Genomic DNA, 25,019 nt, shown 5'->3' on the forward strand with positions numbered 1-25,019 from the left:
GTGTCTGCTTCTTTCCCCAGACCAGGGACATAGCTATGGGTAGACCTGGATGGGCCATGGCCCACTCACTTTGAAAGCAGGCCTACCCAAGCTCCGCTTAAGCTACCTTCAGAACTGGAGCTTTCTTGGCCAGTGGCTTCCAAGGGCAACTGGAGCATCAGGCAGCTTAGTGATTCTCGGCCGGTCACTTCCTGAAATTCCTGCTTCCCGTCACGTGGCTTGTTTTTCGCCAGGCCTAACCGTGTCAGCCACAGGCCCTGCCAAAAAAATCAGGTCTGGCTACATCCCTTCCCCCGACCTGAAGAAGAGCTCTTTGTAGCTCAAAAGCTTGTGCTTTCTACCGACAGAAGTTGGTCCAATAAAAGATGTTACCTCATCCACCTTGTCTCTCTAATATCCTGGGACCAACACAGCTACAACAACATTGCAAAAACCTATGTTGTTATATATGCACACAAGAAAAGAAAAAGAAAAGAAAAAAAACATATGCATGGAGTAAAATGTATCTGAATATCAGGCACACCAAGAGAAAATTAGTACATTTGAACAGTGAACATATACTGCCTACTCTTCCTTGAACAGAAAGACATTAGTCCACCCATTATTTTATAAGACAACTGCACTCATTTGTTCTGGTTTGAAACACTTCTCATAGAGTTAGTTTAAGGCATAGACTGGAGAGACCACCACCTGGGGTTTCACATTTCAGAAGCCATCCAACCAAAGATGGCTCCAATCTGGATAGAATTTCTGTGAGCAGAAGCCATGGGGAAAGGCCATCCTGGAGACAGCATCCCTACAGAGGGAAGAAAAGAAATTACGAGAGATGGGGAATGGAAGACTGGAATGGGGGGGTCTGAAGAAGAGAACATGAGGAGAGAGAGGGATTGGTCGTTGGCTGATTGGATGCCAACCAAATTATTTACTTAAGATGCATATACCACCTCCTGGCTGATCTTTAATTCTTACTGGCAAAACTAACATTTGAAATTGAAGTATTTTTTTTCTTTTAAAATTAGCAGGCTAAGTTCTCTGTTGGTGTTAATGCAGCTGCACTGGTGCACAAGCAGATAATTTGGCCCAGCCTTTCTAGGAATTCTGCTGGCACCCCTTCTAAAACTGAAAAGTGTCAAGATTTGTGACACTGGCAGTGGGACTCAACCGTTTTCACTCTCCTTTAATACAGGTTTGAAAAAGCCCATACTTCAGCATCATACATTTCCACTACCAAACACATTTACTTTTCTGACATTAAAACAGGATAGAGACCAGATGCCAGTTTCAGACATTAAGACCCCATGCTGTTAGCATCACAAAGACGGTCACATTCTGGCAAGATAGCAGCTGTTGGCATTAGGCTCAGAAAAGTTGCTTTTAATTTATAACTATTATAAAATCCAAATCTCAGTTTATAAATGATGTGAAGATCTTTGTTTAAGGCAATTTTTTTTTGTTTTATTGTTTGTTTTTTCAAGAGCCACTAATTGTTCTTTGTGAACTTTCAGTGTTCTGTATTGAGACAAAATTGCAAGTCTGCACCCGCAACACACACAAACACAAAAAGGGCACTAGAGACCTCAGTTTGAGAGTCAGTGTGGTAGGGCACTGATTATGAAAGATGCCCCTCCAAAAATGAGATAGATGTGTGGAACAGCATTGCATTACTAAGATATTCTACATTCAAAATGTATTTTTAACACCTTTTAGAAGTATTAACTTCTACTGTGCTTTTATAAAGATGTTTAATTTATTTATGTAAGTTATTGTGGATCCAGCTGCTCACCCTTCAGACAAAGTGTAAATAAAATATCCAAATGGTATGTTACTTTGGCAGTTACAGTACCCTTTGTTATTTATTAAAGAGTTTCATTACTTAACTAGGCAGATTTTCCATATAAAAATGGCTTCTTTTCATCATACAACAGCATGGTAAAATTCAAAATGAGCTTCAACATTTCTAATATTTTTCCTTCACCCTTGCCTTTTGGACATGACACCTTCTTCATCCTCTTTTCCATTTAGATATCCTGAGGTGCTGGCTGACTTTTAGAAAGGAAACTATCAATAGAACTTTTGAGTGCTAAGGGTATCTCTGTCCCCTTCACTGAATTGCTCATGTTAATGTCTATGGAACTTAAGTATGTGTAGTAAGGCCAAAAGGTTTTAGGTTCTCAAGATGAACTGCACGGACACCCTGGACCCATCCCAGCATCCATATGAAAGCAGTCTATATGTGCTCTCTGTGAAGGACAACAAAATCAGGAGACCTTGAAGAGACGTTTTCAGAAACAGGACTTATAAGCATAGATTCCTGGACAGCACTTTGAAAAGACTACCATACCAGTCTGATTGGACTGCACACAGTGTCAGCCAGTCTACATTAACTGAGACTTCAGATCATTATTTTTTAAATATGTCCATCTCAAACATAAGCTAGTTTGGAAACAGTAGATGGAATATTCTCGATTAAATGTTCAGGGTCTCAATTCTGCAATCCCCATTATTGCTGTAGAGAAGCTAGATAGCTAAAGGTCAACACCATCACTGGCAAAAATGTAGACACTGAAAACCTCTGTTATAGTCACAGATGGACATTAAGTCTACAGACATCAGGGTATAGATTTGTCTTTTGCAATTTGCACATTGATGTATGTATTATATGTGCAAAAATGTGTGCACATTATACACATAATTTTCAAGAATATGTATGCAAACCATGTAATTGTGCATGCAAAGAGCCACTTATTATGTTTTTAACTGCATGCCCATTAAGGGAATCATATACATTTTAAGTACATAATTATGCATCCCCAGTTTTGGGAAAAGAAACAAAAAACAGTCCCATGATCAACCCTGGTGTAACACTACCAAAGTTATTGAGCTCATACAATTTCTCAACTGAGGCTGTTTTGTACTTCACAGGGGTGAAAAATGATCAATGAAATTGCATTGTCCAGAGTTAATCCATCATGTTGTGTTTGAATACTTTTGTGGCACCATTTCGTTCCATTTCTGACTGATCCTAATTATCTGCAGTTAAGGCTCCTTTCAAAAAGCAAGAGAAAAAATAAACTTCAGTTTCAACTTTTAATTTCACATGCTAACCTACAAATGACATTAAAATTGCTGGTAATGCTAAAGAACTACGAGCCACCTACACATTTTTATTGAAAGACTGCAGCTACAGTTCATTTGTTAATGACTAAGCTCTGCTTGCCAGATCACATTCATACTCCTGACTAGGAAGTGGCTGGGTTTCAAGGGCCTTGCAATAACAGTAACGATCAAACCAGCCTCTTTTGTTACATTTTTGCAAAACTAATATGCTTAAAATAACACTTGAATTGTTCTGGCTTCTCTATTGAGGTTTATTTTTTATGTCATTACTTTGTCAGAGTAAATTTATTTGGTGTTACTCAAGTATATGAGTGCACATAAAGCTTTCTTAAAATATATGTATGTTAACTAGGGTGAATCAACTAACTAAGAATTTGTTTAAGATAAAATTCAATTAAGAAGACATCTACAGTGGACTTATTACCTCTGTTTGATACAAACATAACTCAGCGAAAGCTAAATGTCAAAACTGGTCAGTTATTCCGAGGCAGTATAATCCCATCCAAACATATTTTTACATGTACAAAAATTAAGGCCTGTCTAATGTGATAATTATGACTGGCAACAACTATCTGTATACGATCTGTGCTAATGAATCATGGAGATGAGAATACTCTTATTTATATATTTTAGTTTAAAAAATTAAATATTTTAAATTAAAGGAAAATGTATAACTAATATACTTTGTTAAACAGCTGACAAAGCCATCCTTCCAATTGCAATTCCATTGACATTTTTTACATAAGCAAACCTATATGCTTTAAGTACCATACAGCACTTTTAATCCTGATTACTTGGGAAAAGAAAAAATATGTTCTATCTTTTTTTTCCTGTCTAATGCTTACTCACTGATTTCAGATCAACAGGTCACCAGAGACCTACTCTCAAAGAGGAATCAGGCATATAACCAGGATGACAGAAAAGGTCTTTGTGCAGAAATTAGGTTACTCCCAGAGAAATTACATTTCAAATCATGTCTTGAAAATGAAACTTCTGAATTTTCAGGTTGAGGAATTTTGGGGGATGTTTTCAACTGGTAATACGATGAATTTTTAAGCACTAATACAATTTGTCATTCCTTCTCTGTTGTCAAAAAACAATCACTTTAAAATAGTAAGCTGCCCCTTGGAGAAATACAACTGTGCCCTTGGGAGATTACATAAATCTAGATATAAATCTAAGAATATATATGTATAAAGATAACAACATTTCTCCTATTTTAATATAAGTAGCAATTTCTATACGCTATGAGGATTCTTTTTCTTTAAACAATGAGATATTTCTTCAGAAGAAAAATTAATAGGGCAGCCTTGAAGGTAACAAGCAACCTAACTGCATGAACCATCTCTAGTAAAATTGCCTGTGGCACATTCTCCAGAGAGATTCTACCATTTTGTATGAGACTCCAGTAAGTATTGCCTAGAATATATCTTTTTAGGTTGTTATTTCAGACTTAATACCATAGTCTGTGAATGTCCCTGACGGTGGCCATGGGTGCTGATTGCCTGCATGTGTGCAAGCTGCATAGACTTAGCAAAATAAGGAATACTTTTCAGAGTGTTTTTTAATATTGAAATGGCCCCTTCCCAAAACTTCAAAACTTTGTTAGCATAATGCACAAGCCTACTACACAAGCGGAAACACTGGATTTTGTTGTTGTGATTACAGAAGACAAAATATCCATCTCAGGCTGTGGTAAATGTGAAGACATGTGTAACCCGCCCCTTCTCCTCATACACACAGTAACTAAGTGTTAAGTATAGTAGACTAAGATATTATATTATCACATCTCTCCTCACTATGATTGACAGAGGTAATGAGTATTTTATTGTGATGGTGGAATCACAGTGTAATATACTGTACATGTCTGAACATTGCAAACATTCTATGATTATTTTCAATCTGCCTACCTGCTTTTTTTTTAAACCATATATGTCTCTGGATCCAGCTGAGAGGAGATAAAGCCACAGTCTAAGAGCTGATCAAAATATTATTCCTGCTTATAGAGATTTTATTCATTCATATTTTAAAATGTTAATAAGTTGTCCTTTGTACTAAAAAGAAAGAAAAAGCTATTAGATTTATTTTTCTTTTTTGGATAATGGGATCAGATCAAGTTTGTGTATTGACACATACGACACTATTCTGTTTGTGGAATACACACATTTTAAAGGAAAAATATTTATAACATTTAATTTCCATATGTTAGAGAAACAAAATTAGTATTGGGTCTTACGGTAACATTAAGGCTTGTTGTCAAGTTAATGTTACAAAGTAATAACTCATATCTCTACTCCAAGGAACTTCCATGAGGAGGCATGGTTACATCAACCCATTGGTATCCTGCTTGTTCAGTGAAATAAAAAAAACCTCACCCCCCAAAAAGAAACAAACATAACAACAACAAAACACAAAACAAAAAATAAAACAAGCACTGATTTCTCTGTTCTCTGTATAGGGGCAGGCGAAAGCTGCAGATACCTATAGTATACATGGGAATTCTAAAGGGAACCCATTATAGTCAGGAGAGAGCTTACTACTCTATAGCTGAATCTTCCAAGTACTCTATTAATATTACATCACAATAATTCTAAAAAAAGTGTGAGGGTAAAAGAACATGGGGAAAATATATTAGAAATATGTTTTCCATCCCTAATGTTGATATTAAGTTGTATGGTACCAGCAATGTCTATATCTTGATACAAAGAAGCAGCCTTCATCTTTGAGTAATATATAATTATTTTTTGGATTAAACTAAACAGTAATGGAAACAAGTTAATACAATTTTCTCAATTTCCGTCTGCAAATGAAGAACCATATCTGCCTTCAGGTAAGTGGATTCCACTTCAACACAAGTTCAATGGAACTTCCACTTCAATGGAAATTGTGTGATCATATCTGAAGACAGAACTTTGTTAAAAAAATGTTCTTGAAATTAAGAATTCTTTTTGAATGTCTCAAAATGGCCTTTCAAACTACTGTTTAGTACCTCTACATTGTCTATGGAAAGCATCAATTCACATTTTCGGGAGGCAAAAGCTCATTTTGGTATTTTCTTGATGAAGAATTTCAATTTCTGACTAGATGGTTTTCCATTTATGACACAAGTGTATAGTCATCGGGACCCAATAATACTGTAAAATTTTTGACCACCAAGACAGGTTACATTCTACTCCTCCAATGTCATGGCACTCAATAAGATATACTTACAAGTTGGTACATCTGAAAAAAAAATAACGAACCTTGTGTGGTGCAAAATTGCTAAGAGAAGTAGGAGTCAAATAGAAACCATTCTCCAGAAAGTACAAAAGGTCAAAACAAAAACAGTGGTTGTCTTTAAACTGAGGTACACTTTCCAGGACACTGAAAATGAATGTAATTAATTCATGCATGCAATTAGCATTGTAACAGAAAAAACAAGACTGGGAATTAGACAACTTTGTTAATTCAAAGAATGCCATTTACAAGTAACAAATATTATTTATATTCTAAAGGAACAAGTTTACTTTCTAAGCAGATGGAATTGGAGTGGCATTCCCATTATGTCTCAAAACCAAAAGCTGAAATGATTTTGTGAAAAGATACACCTACAAAACAGAAGTAGTTGTTAATTCTGAATCTTACAAAACAGTGAGTGAAAGACCATGCCACAGGTTTGCAGATCTATTCTTAAAAAGAGCATTGCCTTTCTTAGTTCAAGAGGTGGCATAGCTTGTGATAAAGGCTCTTCTAGACAAAGCTGGCCATGAACATAATATCCATCACAAATAAATATTCTGAGAGAGAAATTCCTACCAAATGTAGGAAAAATGAAAGCAGCAAAAGTAAGAACTTAATATGCATGCTGTCCAGTCTATGTAAGGTGTAACAAAGACTAGGGAAAGCTAACAGGAGTGTCAAAACAGCATTATTTGGTGCTCAAAAATTCTACTACTCCATCAGCCATTTGTAGCCAATTAAGTGTTGCAAGTAAAATTTCCAAGGACTCACCATTGTAGTCCTATTGAATAAGCAAATGCTTACCAAAGAGAATAGAGGTTGCACAGTCAAGCCCACAGTTAGACACTGAACTTAACTAATAAGACAATGAATCTCAGTACCAACATAACAAACCCAGATATATGCTAAAATCCCTAGAATATGGAAGTTCACTATATTTCCCTAGCTATTCCTGAGTCTCAAAAATCAAACAAAAACAAACACCAAACTGTATATGACTTATATTGCTGCCTTATTGTCCTTAGCTATTGTAAAAACCACCACTAACTGATCTGTGTCACATGATTAGAACCACTTTGCCTTCTAGAGTTCCCCAGAATTAACACAAAGCTCTCCAGACCCATTCAATTATGACTGAAAAATTGGATTTTTTTTGGGGGGGAGGCGTAGGGGGTGTAACAAAGCTGACATTTGTACCAGACATTTCTTGGAGGATCATAGCACTTGCAATAAAACTGAGGCAAGTTTAAAGTAAGAATGGTTAGTAGGAAATCATAGTTTGAAATTCAATGGTTGCAAATGAAAATCTTGTAAAATTCAGTGCTTTTGACATGAATTCAGGAAAACTATCACTATTTCAAGCTGAGCTTGTTTTTTTGCGTCTTTCCCCTTATTTAGTTTCATTCAATCTTGAAAATCAACAAAAAAACTAGAAGAGTGCCAGGACATCCATCTATATGGTGGGGAGGAGGGGAGAGAACAGGAAAAGATCACCTGACCTCCTGTGAACTGAAACACTGACTTTCACACAGCTCTAAGATTAAATACAGCTCATTGAAGCAGATGCAAACTCCAGCGACTTCAAAAGAGTTTTCAACCATTTATGTCAGGGCTGGATTTAAATCTGGGAATAAATTTATAGTGTGCAATTGGTGATCAATAAATGAGAAAGACAGTTGCCAAATTTTCCTCCATATTTCATTTAAAAAATACTGATAGAAATATTTCAGCTAAGCCTAGTGATGAGTAAGGCAGTATAAGTCTGATACCCTAAATTCGGTTAGATTCCCTTGCATTTGTTCACAATTAGGTCATTGACTGCTGTAAAGTGAAAGGGAGTCTAAACTGATGTAATTTACGTGCTGAGGAGTCTGAAAAAGGTGTATGAAAGGAGAGGGCTTTAACAGATTCTTCCATCACTGAAGTCAGTAGAGCTTTTCTGGATTTACAGCAGTGTAACTAAGAGCAGAGTCTAGCTTTGAGTCTATACGATACACTAAATGTAGACTTTATTAAATTCATATTCAGTGGACCGCATTCAGAGGTGATGTATAAGGGTAGTAAATAATATGTTGGTGAGAGTCTAAAGGGTGTATGTTAGTGTAATGGACATGTTGGAGATCATTTGAAGATACTTGTTACTTATAATGCTACATTCTCTCAGTCTCATCACTTGATTTGTCCCCTGGTCTTTTGCACATGCATTTTTCAAGATGATCATTAAAATAAAATAGAAGACAATTCATATAATCTTGCTCATGGATATATTAATTCCTTCTGCTCATAGACTCCCAGTTACATATGATATTGAACCAATAGCATTCCAGAGATGATCACCAGCTTCTAGGAGGAAGAATGCTATGTATGAATGTAATTTAAATGAGAGCCATGTCAGGACAAGTTTTACATTTTAATTAAGTTCAAATATGAGCTAAGTAATATCAGACAGTTCCCTATAACTTCACCAATATGTATCAAAGCATACACCACATTTTGCCATAGTTAGTAACCAGTTTTTCCTCTTTTTTTATTCCTCCTACCCCCTCACCCGTCCCCAACAAAATCTAGAACTATCCAGGTTAGAGTATGATGGAAAGTTGATCTTTTGTATTATAATTAACTTATTTTAGTTTTACATGATGCCAATAAACTTTATGGTTCATTTTACCTTAATAACTTGCTGTAAATAGAGAAAAGTATTCATTCTAAATGGTTGGCCAGTTACAGAGGATCTGTGAGCAAGAGGCCCTCTACCTCTGTCTTTATTCCACTCACGTCACATTTCTAGCAGTTGCCTGCATGCAGCTACAAAGGGGGAGCCTGTAAACATGTGGTGCAAAGTCAATGAGACCATTTATTTAAGTAAGAGTTTGTAGGATTGGAACTTACTTCTGTTACTACGTTTTGTAAAATCTGCATGATTATTTATAAATAATTTCCAGCCTGGAGTGTAGCATAAGAAACTTAACTGACATTGAAGCTGGGGTTTTCTTTCATTGCTCTAATTTTTATCAGGTATTGGGGAGGTTATAAAATTGGCCTGAGTTTCTCTATTCTAATCCTAATATAAAGGGACTTTTTGTTCAGCTGTTGAGGCATGAAGAAATACCCACTAACATCTAAACACAAAAATGTATACAGAAAAAAATCAATAAAAGCATTGCCTGTGTTTTAGGGGTTTTAGGAGGAGATTTTTTTTTCGTATTGTGGGTATTTAAGTTGAAATTGTGGTTATGTCATTTTATCCTTCAGACTGTTATAAAAGGTCTGGATGATTAAGTGGTCAAGGTTGCAGCATTTGTCACTTTCCTCTTACAAAGTGTCCAGACTTGGAGCCCACATTTAAAAAAAGGATTTGAAAAACTGAAAAATGTTCAGGAAAGAGCTACCAATATGAGTCCAGGTTTAGAAAACTTGACTTACAGTCAGTCAGGTTAAGTAGTACCCTCTGCTTAGTTTATGCAAGTGAAGGTTAAGAGATAACTTGATCTCTGTCTATAAGTATCTTCATCACTTGAAGATTTTAATCAGCACTGGATATCATTTAAAAATATATGCTGTAGCTGTAATAAAAATTATGAGTTTGATGCAGAAATTATCAAGCAAGGTTCTTTAGTCTTTGTTATTCAGGTGGCCAGATTAAATGATCAAAATGGTCACTTCTGGCATTAAAAATCTATGAATCTACATGATGAAAAGATTTCTGAGCATAGATGGCTCTTTAATATAGCACGCATTGTCCGGCTATACTGAAAGAAGGACAGGAGACACTGGATATGGCTCAGTCAGACTGCAACTTTATTACAGACTTGGACTACCTGGCAAATAAAAGTGTACAGTGTAGGCAACTCATTATTATCAGGGGCTTCAGCCAGCCCTCCCTTTTTCCATCCTGGCTCCAGCCAACCCACTGCCAGGACTTATCCCCCCCTCTTTGAATGAGGATTAAGGTGGGCTATCAAGGGAGCAGAGTTTGGCTTCCTGCCTGCCAGTTATAGGATCCCGTAAATCCACCGTTCCTCTCCTTTAACAAATACTTCCTTTAAATCCTTTACCAAGGCATTTATCTGGTCACTGTCCCTTCCATATGGAGTACCTGCATTGGAGAGCCTTCAGCCCTGCAATTACGTAATGAGTTGCACAAGTTAGATTCAACACTGACTCACATTCCATGCATCCTGTATTGGTGCATGGGAAGAAGGGAAAGGAGAACAGGTTACAATTTGGCTGTGTGTTCTTTCTAAACCAAAAATGCTGTAGAATTCTTAATGAAAAATTGCTACATTTCACGCCTCTCAGTTTTTTAAAAAGAAACAAATGCATGTTGCTATGATTGAATCCAGTCTTCAGTCTATTTTATAGCTCTTCAGTAGGCTAATTCACCGACTTGATTCCAGTTCCTCTTGCTACTATCTGCCTGTAGCTAAATGTGACAGTGTAAGATTCTGTGTGAAATATGAACTTGTGTTTAATGAAATGGAGGAAATGACTCAAAGGCAAATATTCTTCAGTTCACACAGAAGCTCAGAATATGAAACACAAAAATAGCTGTGGACAGTGATTTATCTGGAGAGAAAAAGTTAACATGGAGGCACCCCTGCCTACACAACACATTAGGCTGTATATGCTCCCAGTTTTGCCAAGTGGAACAAGCAACTTTGGAGCAGTAAAGGAAAGCAAGGATTATACGGTGGGAATAGACTGTAAGATTAAAAACATCATCACCCATTGGCCCCAGTGATAGTGACACTTTTGCACGAAAGGATTAGCATCTCCACATGGGATCCTGTTATATGACCAAGTTTAATACAAGACACTCTTGCCATAACTCTGAACTTTAATCATAATTAAACCACTGCCACAGAAATTTTCCTGCTTATAACTGGAATTACATTATGATTTAATTCCCCTGACATCATTTCACTAAACCATTATAGCATTAGGTTTATTAAAATGAGGGGGGCTCGTATTTATCAACCACACTTATCCAAATGATTTTTAATGTATTGGAAATAAATAGTATTCTAGAAATAGCATTAATGGCAGACTTAGGCTATTTTAGACATTGTTTCCAAGAATATGGAATTGCTTCCAAATTTGTATTTTTATTTTGAAGACTAAGGGCAGGTCTACACTAGAAGCATTACATTGGTGTAGCTGCATTGGTGCAGCTTTGCCATTGTAATGCATCTAGCAAAAACGCTGACAGGAGAGCACTCTCCCGTAAGTTAAGGGCCAAAGGATGTCCAGTGCAGGTACTCCATACGGAAGGGATACAGTGACCAGATAAATAGCTTGGTAAAGGATTTAATTACTCCACCTCCAGAAGAGGTGGAAGCTATGTCAGCAGGAGAGAGTCTCCCTCCAATATAGCACTGAGGTGGACAGCTTTTAGGTTGCTGTAACTTGTGTCGCTCAGGGGGTAACTTTTTCACACTCCTGAGTGATATAAATTAGATTGACTTAAGTGGTAGCGTAGACCTGCCGTAAGGCATTATATAACAATTTTCTTCATTTTTTGTTTAGAAGTGAAACCTTCAAAATGCAATGAGTTTGTTGCAGTTTTCACCAAAGTCCAGTCTTCCTTATATGATGGCATAATTTTGTGTTATGTAACATTTATTTATATTGCTTATTAATTATGGGTAGAAATTAGACAAACATTTACTTAGCTTCATGTAAACATATGAAGGACATACATATTTTTCTCTCTACTTCTTACTTAATTCCACACTAGTGGAATTATACACGTCATCTGCAATGTATAATAGGCCTTCTCCCCAGAGCAGTTCCCACACTCAGTTAATATATATGCTATTCCTCTTTTATCTCTTTGAGGGAGAATGAATCACATCCACAGCTTGCAGCTATCAGAATGTAATTTCATCAAGCAAGTTCATGAAAGTACACATTTCACCTTCTTTACACTAGGAGGCATATTTTTCCTACATACAATTCTATCATACTGTTACCTATACTGAATGTAACCTTGAGATGTGTTAACATTTTCTAGTCTAAATGTAAGTGTTTGGAAGCTTTCGCTAAAAGATCAGTGAAAGCAGAATTTTTAACTAATAAGGAGTTGTTTAATGCTGATGAAAATCAAAACTATACCAGCAAGAAAACAACACTGAGCATCTGTCTGTTGAACTATAGAAGAAAGAGTCCAGATTAAAATACACCAATTTTTGCTTTTAACATCAATTGGTCATAAAACAGGATGTTTGGTAACATTACACTTTTTAATAAACACACTAAAAAGCCACAAAGCAAGCAGACCTTTTTTTTATAAGAGATGCAATAAAGTCATGTTGGTAATATGCAATTTCTAGTGTGACATATTTTACTAGACTTTTGGTGTTTTGCAGGTTCATATCTGAGATACAGAGAGATAAAATCTGGCAACAACTGAAACCTTTGGAACTATTTTCCCTTTTAATAACTTTCATGGGAAAAGTGAGAAATTAAGTGTATAAATACAAAAAAAAAAAATCTTCATTTGGAAACGTTGGGTTAAAATACAGAAACCAGAAATCAGAATCTAGCCAACTAACTTTAAACTTTACTTTTGCAAATTCCTTTCAAAGCTCTGCTTCTTCTTTTGTGGCAAATTATAGTTTCCTTTTTATTTTCATTATTTTTCTCCTTTTAGTTGCATATTCTCAATGCAGCAATCACAAATCCCTGTTCTTCTTCCTTTTCAGTCTTATACATAAAACATCATTTTATTGTGTTTCAAGATGGTTGGAAACAATTGACTTATAGAACATGCTGATTTCAATTTGTCTGGTCTACACTGACCACTAAATTGTGATCAACATGGTGTCATTTTACATGATTGTCAATAACCGTGTTTAAGAATGACAACATTTTACTAATTAATACTTTATGTGAAATGAAGTCATCTCACCCATGATTCTTGAACACTGAAACATTCTATACTTAATTTGAATTAGTTGTTGTTACTAACATGTAATAATACATACAAGCCACAGAGGTTGTGCTAATGAGTGGAAGGATGCAGTTTTTAAGCACATAGAATATTACTCACTGAGAGAAGAATTCTGATAAAATATGATAACCTTGGGATATACTGATGCATCAAGTGAAAGGTAAACTTTGTAGTTGTTTAACTATTAATTAACATTGATCACGGGAGTCTGAGATGGCAAAGATCTAAAGGTGGATTGGATTAAAGCTTCAAGAGGAAGAACTTTGCTCACCACAGTTTTATGTGGTGGCTGGAAGAAAAGGGGTTGTTGCCGCTTTGAGGGCTCCCCTGCTACTGATAGCAGAAGTAGAGGAACAAGGAAAGTTTAGCTATACAGAGTGGAGAGGAGCAGGAAGTAGCTGAACCAGGTTGGGAGACAGGAAGGGATACTGCTCTTCCTGCTGATTGGAAGAGAGGGGGTAATTATACTCCATTAAGTACCAGAGAAATCCACCTTCTCCTAGACCAGGCTGACAACACCCATCCTCCCACCCGCAGAATCTAGGTCCCTTTATGTTCTGCTGTGGGCATCATGGTAGTTGTTCTTTTTTCCTTGGGGGCCAGGGAGAAGTAATTTTTCCCTCACTGCCAGATTGGCCCAAGTGAGGTGGGATTTTCTTTCTTCTTCCCCATAATGAGTCTGGAACCCAGTGTGGTGAGGCAAAAGGGGTTAGGTTATGATGTCCCAATTTAGTACATAAAACTTGTGGTGGATGTCCAATGACGGTACGCAGTGTGGAAGGGATACTGTTATCAGAGGAAAAAAAAAGATGTAAAAGTAAAGCGACCGCCTCCTTTTCCAGTCCCCTTAACACTCTCACAAGGAATGCGTGGCAGGATCCCAGCTATGGGATGGCTGGGGATTATGTGGAAATGATTAAAGAAACTCTGATGACCTACACTGTAAAATGTGTTGCAGAGTACTCCCAGATATTTTAAGTGAATAAAATTGCAGCCTAATTAAACTACAACCATTGCCTTCTGTCTTTTCCTGGCTTGGCTGGACAACGTGAGCCTACACAAAGTGGACAGGTGTACAGTGTCCTAAATCGGAGTATGCAGATCATGGTTAAAGTTCTGATTATTTATTTATTTTCAGTTTGTCCTGTCTGTCTTGTCTCCCACCCTTAGTAAACATGATGACAACATCTAACTAACAGAATTTGTGTTTGTAATCTCTCTTCCTTTCCATCTTTCCCAGCATGAGAGATTGCAGTATTTAAGATTAGCTAGGAGAATTTTCTCTCTCGCTGTGAATGCCCTTTTCATTAGACTAGTGTAATTGTAACTCTCTTGTCACTTCATAGGCTGGCAACACTTAGAAAACAAAACAGTGAGTAGATCACTGGGCTAAGAGAACATTTAACTCATTCTTTAACATTGCTGTCCAAACCTGGCTGTTGCCCCCTGTCCAAACTTAATTAAAGCAGCAACATAGAACTATCAGGAAACAATGGCTACATCTTTATTTACATAAATGTATGGTGTACAACAATAAAAACATACCCATTCACAGGAATATTAAAGCCATTCACCAAAATTGTTCTCACCATTTAACAGACCTTTCCAGTTAGAAATAGCATCCTGCTCCAACAAACTGAACAAACCTTGCATTATAACTAGTTTTGAAAGGGACAGTGAAGGACAAGTTTGGCTCCACATGTAAATTTTGGTACATTATTAGACAATCATTACATATATTCCCATGATTACTTTTCTTTTCATTTTAGTTGAAACAGTTAAACAGCACAACAAAACACAAAACATTGCTCAGTAATATTTACCACACTATGTTTGCAGCAGTACATATATATAGAAACACTAAAGGGAAATTTACTAGACACGGACTATAAATATCGTGAAATTGTCTAGTCTGTTCTCATTGGCACCTGAAGAGATATAATAAATGCATAAACAAACATACAGCATAAATAGAAAAAAGTTAATTGGATTTTCTTTTAAATCCTTGAGTTTGAAAATCAAATGTGTTATTTCTTGCAACACAAACAAGGAACTTTTAAAAAATATAGTTTTCAGGCAGTCTCTCAAAAATATAAAAATAAGCAACCTGCAATTATTATTATACATTAATCATTATTAGTGATATTATTAATATAATGTATACATACATATGATCATGTCATTTACTGTTATGACTACACAAGATAAAGGGTAATGGAGAATGAGGATTTTTTATTAAAGAAACTTGGAATTTTGATATTATTTTCTTATATAAGAAAGGCTCTCAAAAATAAAACAAACTAACTTGTAACTATTATTACAATTATTTGTTTTTGGTGAAACAGTATTACATAAATAACACCTCTAAACTAACATCAAAGTTTCAAGTTTTTTTTAAAAAGCCTTGTTTATCACCTCCTTATATCTTCTGTACAGCAAATATTGATGTGACCATTTTGATTTGGAAACATTTTACACCCTCCTTTAAGCATTTTGTTCAAGTGTAAATGATGCACATAGTGAATAACAGGAACATCTAGCCCGCCAAAGTCTTAATTGATCCACTTTCTCCTTTCAAACACAGACATAATTAAGTATTAGGATACAAAGAAATCACAATTCTAATTGTTTCTCTGTATTTTAAAAGTTTTAATCCAATGTACACATTTCATTTATCTAGCAATATTGGTTCTCACTAGGGATTTTTTTCTCCCACTGCATAATTACGCCCATCATCCCAAAGTATTCACAATACTTTTTAAACCATACACACTACAGTAGGAATCACTTCAACAAGCACTGAAATCAAACTACCTCTAGGGTTGAATGAAGCAACTCTTTAACATTGCACAGCAATAATATACTACAGATTAAGAGAGGAAGTGTCAAAGATTACCATATCCAATTGACACTACATCAGTCATTTAAGTAGGCAAAATGTAATTACTTACATTGTAAATTTGCCCAAACATGGGCTAGAACTTCTAATCATTTAAAAATGCTGTGGGATCTTTCATGCCCATAAATTGTCACAAGCTCCATTTCACAATCAAAAAAAGAGGCAACTCCAGCCATACAGTGCCCTCTGACATAATGCTTGGGCAATAACTCAGTAATGAGTTAAGAGTGAAATCTACATAATCACCAGTGCCATTTCCTCATGAACCTAGGTTTTCCTGGGGTGACCTGGGGTGTAAATAAATTATTTAGCCCTGCTTAGCTTATAAAATCTGATGAGATATATAACATACTATTTAAATGCCTATTTTAATTCAGTCTAATAAAATAATTAGTATAGGAAGCTATATTCCAAATGCCTCAATAACCTTCCATACAGCTTGACCATTAGTTTTTCATAGATTTACCATAAACGTAGTGTCCCCAAAGGCTCAATTGTGTACAATTACATCAATTACAGACTTCACTAAAACAGATATATTCATATGAGCTTTAAACACTTCTGCTGACTTTAGTTAGTTATATCACTTGCAGTTAGGGTGACTACCTTTTCAAAAGGTAGCCCAGCCCCCCTCCATGGCCCACCTCTGTCCCTACTCTTCCCCCAAGGCCCCACCCCCTGGCCAGGCCAGAAGTCAAAGCTGGGCTGTGGTAAGAGTCGCACAGGGAGCCTGGGACACTGTATAGAGCCCTGGACCCTCCTCCAGCCTGGGCGGGGGCCTAGGAGGCCTGAGAGCAGCTCCCAGCCCATGTCTTCACTCCCAAGGCACACTGCTCAGGGCAGATGGAGGGTCTGGGGCTTCTCACAGTGGCTCATGCCCCCTGGACAGATCTTACCATGACCTGGCTCTGGCTTCCAGCCTGGCCAGGGTGCGGGGCCTTGGAGGGGAGGGAAGAAAAAGAGCAGAAGTGGAGCCTTGTGGTGAGGGGGGGCTAAGGCTCACCTAACCCCCCAACAAGGGAGAGGCTAGCACCGCACCCTGAGCCTTGGGCAGGCGCATAGTGGCGCCAGAAGGAATCTGGAACAAATGCTGTCCTGGAGTCATTCATCCTGGGACTGGGACTTGAACTCTACATTTTGGGACTGTCTGACCCAATTTGGGACAGGTGGTCACCCTATTTGCAATTAATATTGCATGACTGTATGGTGCAGTTGACACTTTTTCTCTAATACAGAAATCCTCCCATGCAATACTTTTGTACAACGTTTACTGATTCTGCTCTTTTCTCAGCTCTATTTGATGGACTTTTATGCTATGTGCTACAGAGACACGCAACTCAGTATCAGCAAAGGCATGCTACAGAGCCTATAGGTAATGAATGAAGCCTTAACACAGCTCTCTACTCTAGTTAAATATGTCACTCTTCTCTTGCATGGACAGGGAATTAACAGAATAATTCCACTTAAACTCATCAGTTACATATAATATACACATTTTCACTCTTAGCAGCTATAGTGCTATGGGTTCTTGCATTTTTGTGGACTTACGGTCACAGATAGGCTGGGCAGAAAACATCATTTTTATTTTGCAAAAGATGTCAAGCTTTGGTAATTTGTTTTTGCTGAACAAAACCAAGACCTTTCAACAGTTTTAAAGAGAAAACACATATGTGAAAGAGAGACAGAGTACATAAGACCCCAGAATAGCCAATAGCCCCCCATGGTTAGGATGCTCACCTCTGATGAAGGAGGCCTGGTTTCATGTCCTGCTTTAAATTAGACTATTGGTTATTATGGGGAATGTCTGTCTTCCTCCTCCTGAGAAATATTCCCAACAAACATTTGGTCACATCCAATATGTTTCTGTGAAAAGTTTAGGTTTTGAGGAATCAGCATTTTTCAATGACAAAACCCTTTGCCAAAAAATTCCTGATGAGCTCTAGTCACATTACCTGTAGAGTCCTCAGTTCAGATGTATGACTCTTTCATTATCACTTGCTGAGCTGCATCTATAGTGCAGGATGCAAGCATTGTTATCATGTAATTCCAGTATACTGCAAAAACTAATTAAAATAAAAAGGAAAAAAGGGTTTCCCATACGTATAGATATGATGGTTGCCAGCCGAACTGCACATATGTAACATCTTACATGAAATTCATGTCCATTAGTGCTAAACCGTCTCAAGCTGGTGGAGAATTTCCATTTACTGTGGCAAATGGAAGAGCTTTCAATAGGATAGCTTCTAGAAAGAGGTAGTACATATATATAAACTATACAGAACACTTCACGTGCCCTAATTTGCTCCATTATTTTAAGTTCATCCAGTGAAAAATATCACCTACAACTCATTGTACCTTTGATCTCGGATTGGTGTTTAGGATGATTTAATATCCCAACCCATAGTGAAGACAGAAGCATCATTGTTTAAAAAAAAAGTGCATAAGTAAATACTATACAACACTGCAAATGACAACAAAGACAAGCAAACTAGTTTGTGGTACTTCCTTCTTTCTTGTTTTTTCCACTCATTGTGTAGTCAGTCTATACATGTTTCCCAGACAAGCATAATTTTTAAAAATATTTTTACCTGTGTTTATTTTTATAGTCAACATTGCAACGTGATATTTCAGGCAACTAATTTAACATGCTGTAAAATCCTTTGAACTGTTATAACTACATATCCATGCACATGCTCTACATCTCTGCAGCTTAAAAATTTTTTAAAAGGGAAAAGGGAAAACAAAACGAAACAAAACTTCTAACAAAGACAATCAAAGCCTTGACAGTCAACTCACCGGAGTTGGGGTCAGAGTTGCCATCAGCTTCAGTCCTCTTGTCCGGTGAGGCCTGGTCATAGAGTTCGTCCTGTGGCTGAACCAGAGGGAGAGGGTGTGAGATCAGGGTTCCACTACCCACAGGCTCATGGTCTCCTAGACCACTGTCACTGCAGCTTTCCTGGGAGCCATCAGGGAGGTGAAACGTAACACGGCGCTGGGACTACAAAGAAGAGCACAGGACATGCTGATTAGTGCTCTTTTTTCTGTTCTCTCTCTTTCCAAAAAAAAAAAAAAAAAATAGATTCCTGGTATTATTTCTGAGGCACTTTTTTTTAACCCTGTACAGCAACCCAGGGAAGAAGGCAGGCAGGACAGTGGAAGTTCAGAGGTTTCCATGAGCTCATCAGTGAAGTAATCTCCAATCAGAAAGTGCTTTTATGTGTTTCTTGCCATGTTAAAGAGATGACCTCCAAATTGGGTCTTGAACAGCAGCAGCCTTTGGGAACTATGCTAGGAAAACCAGGCAACAGAACACAAAGGATTGAATCAGCCACTGAAGTCAGCAAATAGTGTTAATGTGTCACCTACACAATCCCTGTGTGTATTCAAACTTTCTCCCACTCTTTCCAGGAGCAGAATAAGAAAAGTCTATTTAATATTATTCATTGTTAGATGCACTGTTGTTGTAGTTATGTTGGTCCCAGGATACTAGAAAGACAAGGTGGATGAGGTAATATCTTTTACTAGACCAGCCTCTGTTGATGAGAGAGGCAAGCTTTCAAGTTGAGCTGAGGAAGAATTCTGAGGCGCTCACAAGCTGTCTCTCTCACCAACAGAAGTTGGTCCAATTCAAGATATTACCTCACCCATCTTCTCTCTCTATTTAATGATACTAACACTAAGCCTCTACAATGTAGCTTTGAAATTAACTAGGACTCATGGAACCCATCCATGGAGTAGCTGATTACTACAACAATTTCACAGAGAGGAAGACTAAGGTGAAATTGGAACTCAATTTACTCAATTACTCAATGGAACAGAGTGAATCAGAGCCAGGATGAGAAGTCATCCCAAAGTACAGGACAGAACTAAGGAATCTGACCAAAATATTTGCACAGGGTTCACCTGAATTGGTTAACAAACAAGACTGATTTTTAAACAACTCTCAACTAAAGAAGTCATCTGACTTTATAAATTGTGACCACAAAATGATACAATAATTCCTCATGAGTTACACACACATTATTCTCCCTTTTATCAGCTAGTGACTATGGAATAGAATGATGCTTTTCATAAAAGCAGTATCATCATAATATTAAGTGTATCATGACATAAGGCCACATTCTCAGACAATGGAGGCAACTAGTTTGAGAGCTTCCCAAGAGAGCAGTTACCTTAAATTAAGCACATCTTCCCTCAAAATCTGAATTTTAACAGTGGGCAGTTTGAGTGATCTGCTTAGGTGAGATGGCATAGGATCTAGCTTAGATTCACAATCTTAGTGCTGAGCTTCTGAAGCCTTTGGACTCGAATGCCCTAATTGTGGTCTGACTGAAATCAATGGGAGCAGCATTGGGCCCTGATATTCATTATGAAGGGGAGAAAATCTAGAGATAATTGTGTGTTTGCTCGTTTAAACCATTTGATAAGAGTAAGTGCTAACTTTAGTACAAAATGATCAATCTCCTCCTTTGAGCTCCATTTTTATTCATCTTCTTTAGGCAGACCTAGATGCTTTATTGAACCCATTTTGTTGGATTACTGCTTAATTCAGTATAGAAATAAGCTTGATACCATTTGATTTTGCCTGCATTTTTTATAATTAGTATTTTTTTAAGATGCTCCTCAAGCTGTAAAGCCAGCCCACAGCTGTTGCAAAATGGTATAGTTCCACTGAAGTCAATGACCATTGCCAGTTTATACCAGCTGAGGATTTTGCTCTCAGTGTTTTATAATGAGACCAGCTTTTACTTCACACTATACCAGTTAGTTTATCTTATGACTTCTTTCACTCTGTAGTTGATTCTCTGATTCTGATTTTGCAATCAGTAAAGCTAGCGGATTCTTTTCCCCTTAAAGATGAATACATTTAATTTGTAACCAAATATAGCTTAATATATTTTCCTCCATTTATCTCCGAACACACAAATTTCAAAAACAAGAGATGATGACACTAGCAGGACGTTCAGCAGCATAAGAAAGGCATTGTCTTTCAATAGTGTGAAGTGAAAGCACAGCATAAAGAAATACCAATGGTTGAGGAAAACAGATCTCTAAATTAGGGAGCCGGTAAAAATCCTTTACTTTAAGACCAAGTAAAATAGTTAAGAAACATTAGGGTTTTACTGAGAAGCATCTGCAGTTCCAAAAGTGACCCAAAGGCCTCCAAGGTCATACATCGAAGAAAGCTGATCTTAGTTAAAACAATAATTCCTCATACTAACAGGCATACACAATCCATTATGGTTGCTTCCACTCCATTGTCACAATTGTTGGGGTGTTATAACAAGGGGTAACATAAGAGTATCTAGATAGAGATGGATCAGGTTTTTCCTGGCTGATTAGTCAGCTGAAGATACATTTCACTGCTGCAACAATGAGAGTGGGAGTTCCTTAGCTGACAGCTCAGTTTTTGAAGTTGCCCAGTGAAAGAAGAAAGAAGGTAATATTGATTTTAGCTTCAGGATTTTCTATGGAACTCCTCAGTATAGTATTGGAGCACCTCACAAATATCAATGGAATTATCCTCATAACTTGAGATCAGCAAGGATAATCCCCATTTCACAAATGGGGAACTGAGGCATATAGACACACACAACTTGTGAAAGGTCAAATCAGTAACCTATGATACAGCCATGACACAATACAAGATCTCCCAAGTCCCATTCTAGTACCTTAACCCCAAGACCATCTTTCCTTTCCATACAGCCCAAAATGTAACCCACCTTAACACAAAACACCCAAAATAAGAAAGTATTGTGAACATGCAACATTTCAAGCACCTCCTCAAGCAGCATTCCCCTCCTTTGTCAACCTCTTTAGCCTACCAAACCATACTGAACGTTCCTTCCTGAATAACATCAGGCACCACTGTGTGTTTGTTTTGAAAGGAAAGTTGCCCAGACTACTGTCATATTACCTCAATTCTTTTCCTCACTAGGTGAAATCAAACACTGTGTTGTTGGCAGCCAAGGACCTCTCGCTATCATTGTTCCATCTCATCTCTACAGTCATTAACTACAGCATTTCAAATGCATTTTTCCTCCAGATGGGATCAGTCTACTCTGAATATTAGACTTTATGATTAGTGCACAACACACCTAAAACATCCTGGTCATTGATGCCAAGACCTTATGACTCCAATGCAAATTTTAGTTGTATTTCAGCCACTCACATAATACCGCTACTCGCTTGCCAGCACTTTGAACTTTTCTACTTACAAAACCTGTCTGTGTAACTGTAAGAGTGAGCCTGAGAGAGCACCATCATAGTTAAGACTGAGTAATGATTCCCAATATAAACTATATCTTTTTCCCCTCAGATGGTGATGTGCTCATAAATTCATCTGAGGACATAAGATCAAGAAAATTCCAGAGTAAAGGTCTGAGGATTTTTTTTTAAAACCCACATATACCTTCAGAAGATGGGAAGAGGAAAAATTGTGGCTTGAAACATGCATTGTGCATCTAACGCAAACATCCTCACAACACACATTTGAAGGAAATTAATCCATGGAGTGCTCTAAACCTTATAGATATTAACACAAAAAAACAAAACAAAAAAAAGGAAAAATAGATGTTGAAGCACTGAGTTCTGAAAAACTGATACTCCACACATCTAGTAGCTGCTTTTGGTAATGAGATACAGACTCTGAAGGTCATTGTCCCAATGAATTAAAAAAATAGGTGTTTATGTTACAACACTCAGTATCCCATAGGATGTTAATTGGTCCACATGATGACAGAATCATCAATGAGGCTAAATGATTTTTTCCCATGTAGGGGTGGTTTTCATGAGGCATTTCTGCTAAATATTTCCCCACTATTGCTACCACAGCTTCAGGGTAGCAGGTTTCCAGGCAGCCACTGGTGTTTTAGGTAGTATCATCTAATTATGCTCAGAAGTAATCTATAAATCACAAGTGCTTAAAATGATGGTAGCTCCAACTCAGTGGTAACTATAGTGGGAGATTTTAGCAAAACATTCCTAAGGTAGGCAAGACCTTATAAGAAGTCTCTCTAAACTACTCTACTGGTTGAGTGGTGATCCATGATCTGCCACTACTCATGCCATTCCTGATTTGAGAATAGAGAAGGTTATTTCTGGGGCTGTCGATATATCACCAATTGTCCTTTTTAGTATTTTTTACTAAGAGTGACTTTTTATATTGTAAATTGTATTAATAACCCAAACTATTCTAAATAAATGTACTTAGCACATACCATAGCCACTCTGAAGATGTGAGAAATGGCCAAAAAAGAAAGCAAGTTGGGAATGTACAAATCTCAAAAATTAATCAGCAACTAATTTTTTGCAATGGCTAGGACAAAACATAAAGATCTTCAGTATTACAACGTGAGCAACATTCTATGATTTAACAAATTCATTCGATTTTGACATCATGGATTTCAGACCCATATGAGATAAAGCAGGCAACAATCTACATATGATTAAGGCATCAAATGAGCCTACAAATCAGTAGGGCTGGAAACCCATTTGGAAACCTTTCTGCTCTGTAAGAGTCATTGTGGGCATGGTTTAGAATTAATTTTACTGACATTTATGGTCAGAATTGAAATTTAAACTTTTTTTTTCATATATTCAGTCCTAGATTATCATTAGAACTGTAGGTCACTACTCAACCAGTATACTAGCAGCTCCTAGATGTATGCAGTATCAGTAGTTTACAGAGTTTCTTTCATTTTATTCCATTCCCAATGTACGTGTGTTTGTACGATGTGCATTTGAGGTTCAGATGGACACAAAACAAAGTGAAACTCAACTGACACCACCTAGTTTTTCTTGGCAACAAAACCATGTACATCTATAAGGTAGGCCAGGTTCCCTCAACAGGTTTTTGAACCCAAAAGTTTAAGTTTAACAAAATCTAACATATTTTGTGCTGTGTCAGGTTTCAATGAACCACACCCCTCTTTGATCATCTGGATTCCATACAACTCACCCAGCTAAAGCATGATTTAACATACAAGAACGATACAGACATTTCCTCATGTCTTTGATGGTGTTGTAGTACTGTGATATTGACTGATCATGCTAGAGTATATTCAGGTCAATTGACTTCTGTATACGTGTTTATACTAGATGTATATGTGTGTATTCAGATGCTTAAACTTCATGAAAACAAGTGGATGTCACTGGTAATGTTTCACTTATCTGTTCCTGTCATCGTATAATAGCAAACATTTACATGGTAAATGTAACTAAATTACTCATCAAAGAAATCTTGTGAAATGCTAATAAAGGACTTTAACAGAAAATGACCATTTCAAGACAAGTGGCTATTATGTATAGTTGGAGGTCAAAAGTCGAAATTCAGCCCTCACTTTCATCAAAGGAAAAGCCTATGTGGGAAGCAGTACTATCAGCTTGCTTTCTGAAGATACTATAAATATGGATTTAAGGAAAGATCTTGTATGTCTGAACTGTTTGGATTCTAAAAGGGCAGAATAACTGAATGAGAAGACAGAGATCCCAAGAGTTATTCTGGGTAGCCCTGAAAGATTTTTGGGAGACTGGCACTTTTTAACGTCACTGCCGCTTTTGGAGTTACTAACTGTGATTTATCTGTTATTATATTTTAACTACTTTCACCACTCCATAACTCTCATTCTTTTTTCTTAGCTAATACATCTTTAGTTAGTTTACTATAGAATTGGCTGCCAGCACTCTCTTAGGGGTAAGATCTGAAATATCCATTGATCTGGAGTAAGTGGCTGGTACCTTGGGACTGGAAGCAACCTGATGTGACGTGATATGTGGTTTTAATAATCCTTTATCACAAGTTCAATTTGTCTGGGTTGCAAGATAGACTGG

At 37.1% G+C, this 25,019-nt stretch overlaps 1 protein-coding gene across 3 annotated transcripts in view; it reads right to left on the reverse strand.

The window, feature by feature from the left end:
* LOC137163109 (protocadherin-9-like) overlaps positions 1-25,019 on the reverse strand; it is a 659,443-nt gene that overhangs the window by 292,941 nt on the left and 341,483 nt on the right. For 2 of the 3 annotated variants that reach the window (XM_067563213.1, XM_067563214.1), the window contains exon 3: positions 18,984-19,059. In XM_067563213.1, coding sequence (XP_067419314.1) covers positions 18,984-19,059 — 76 coding nt within the window. Of the gene's footprint in view, positions 1-18,983; positions 19,186-25,019 lie in introns of all 3 variants that reach the window. The other variant, XM_067563212.1, reaches the window with a different exon arrangement.

The sequence above is a fragment of the Emydura macquarii genome, unplaced genomic scaffold, assembly GCF_026122565.2.
Source record: "Emydura macquarii macquarii isolate MOO-44397 ecotype Brisbane River unplaced genomic scaffold, CSIRO-AGI_Emac_v2 contig_2473, whole genome shotgun sequence".
NCBI lineage: Eukaryota > Metazoa > Chordata > Testudines > Chelidae > Emydura > Emydura macquarii.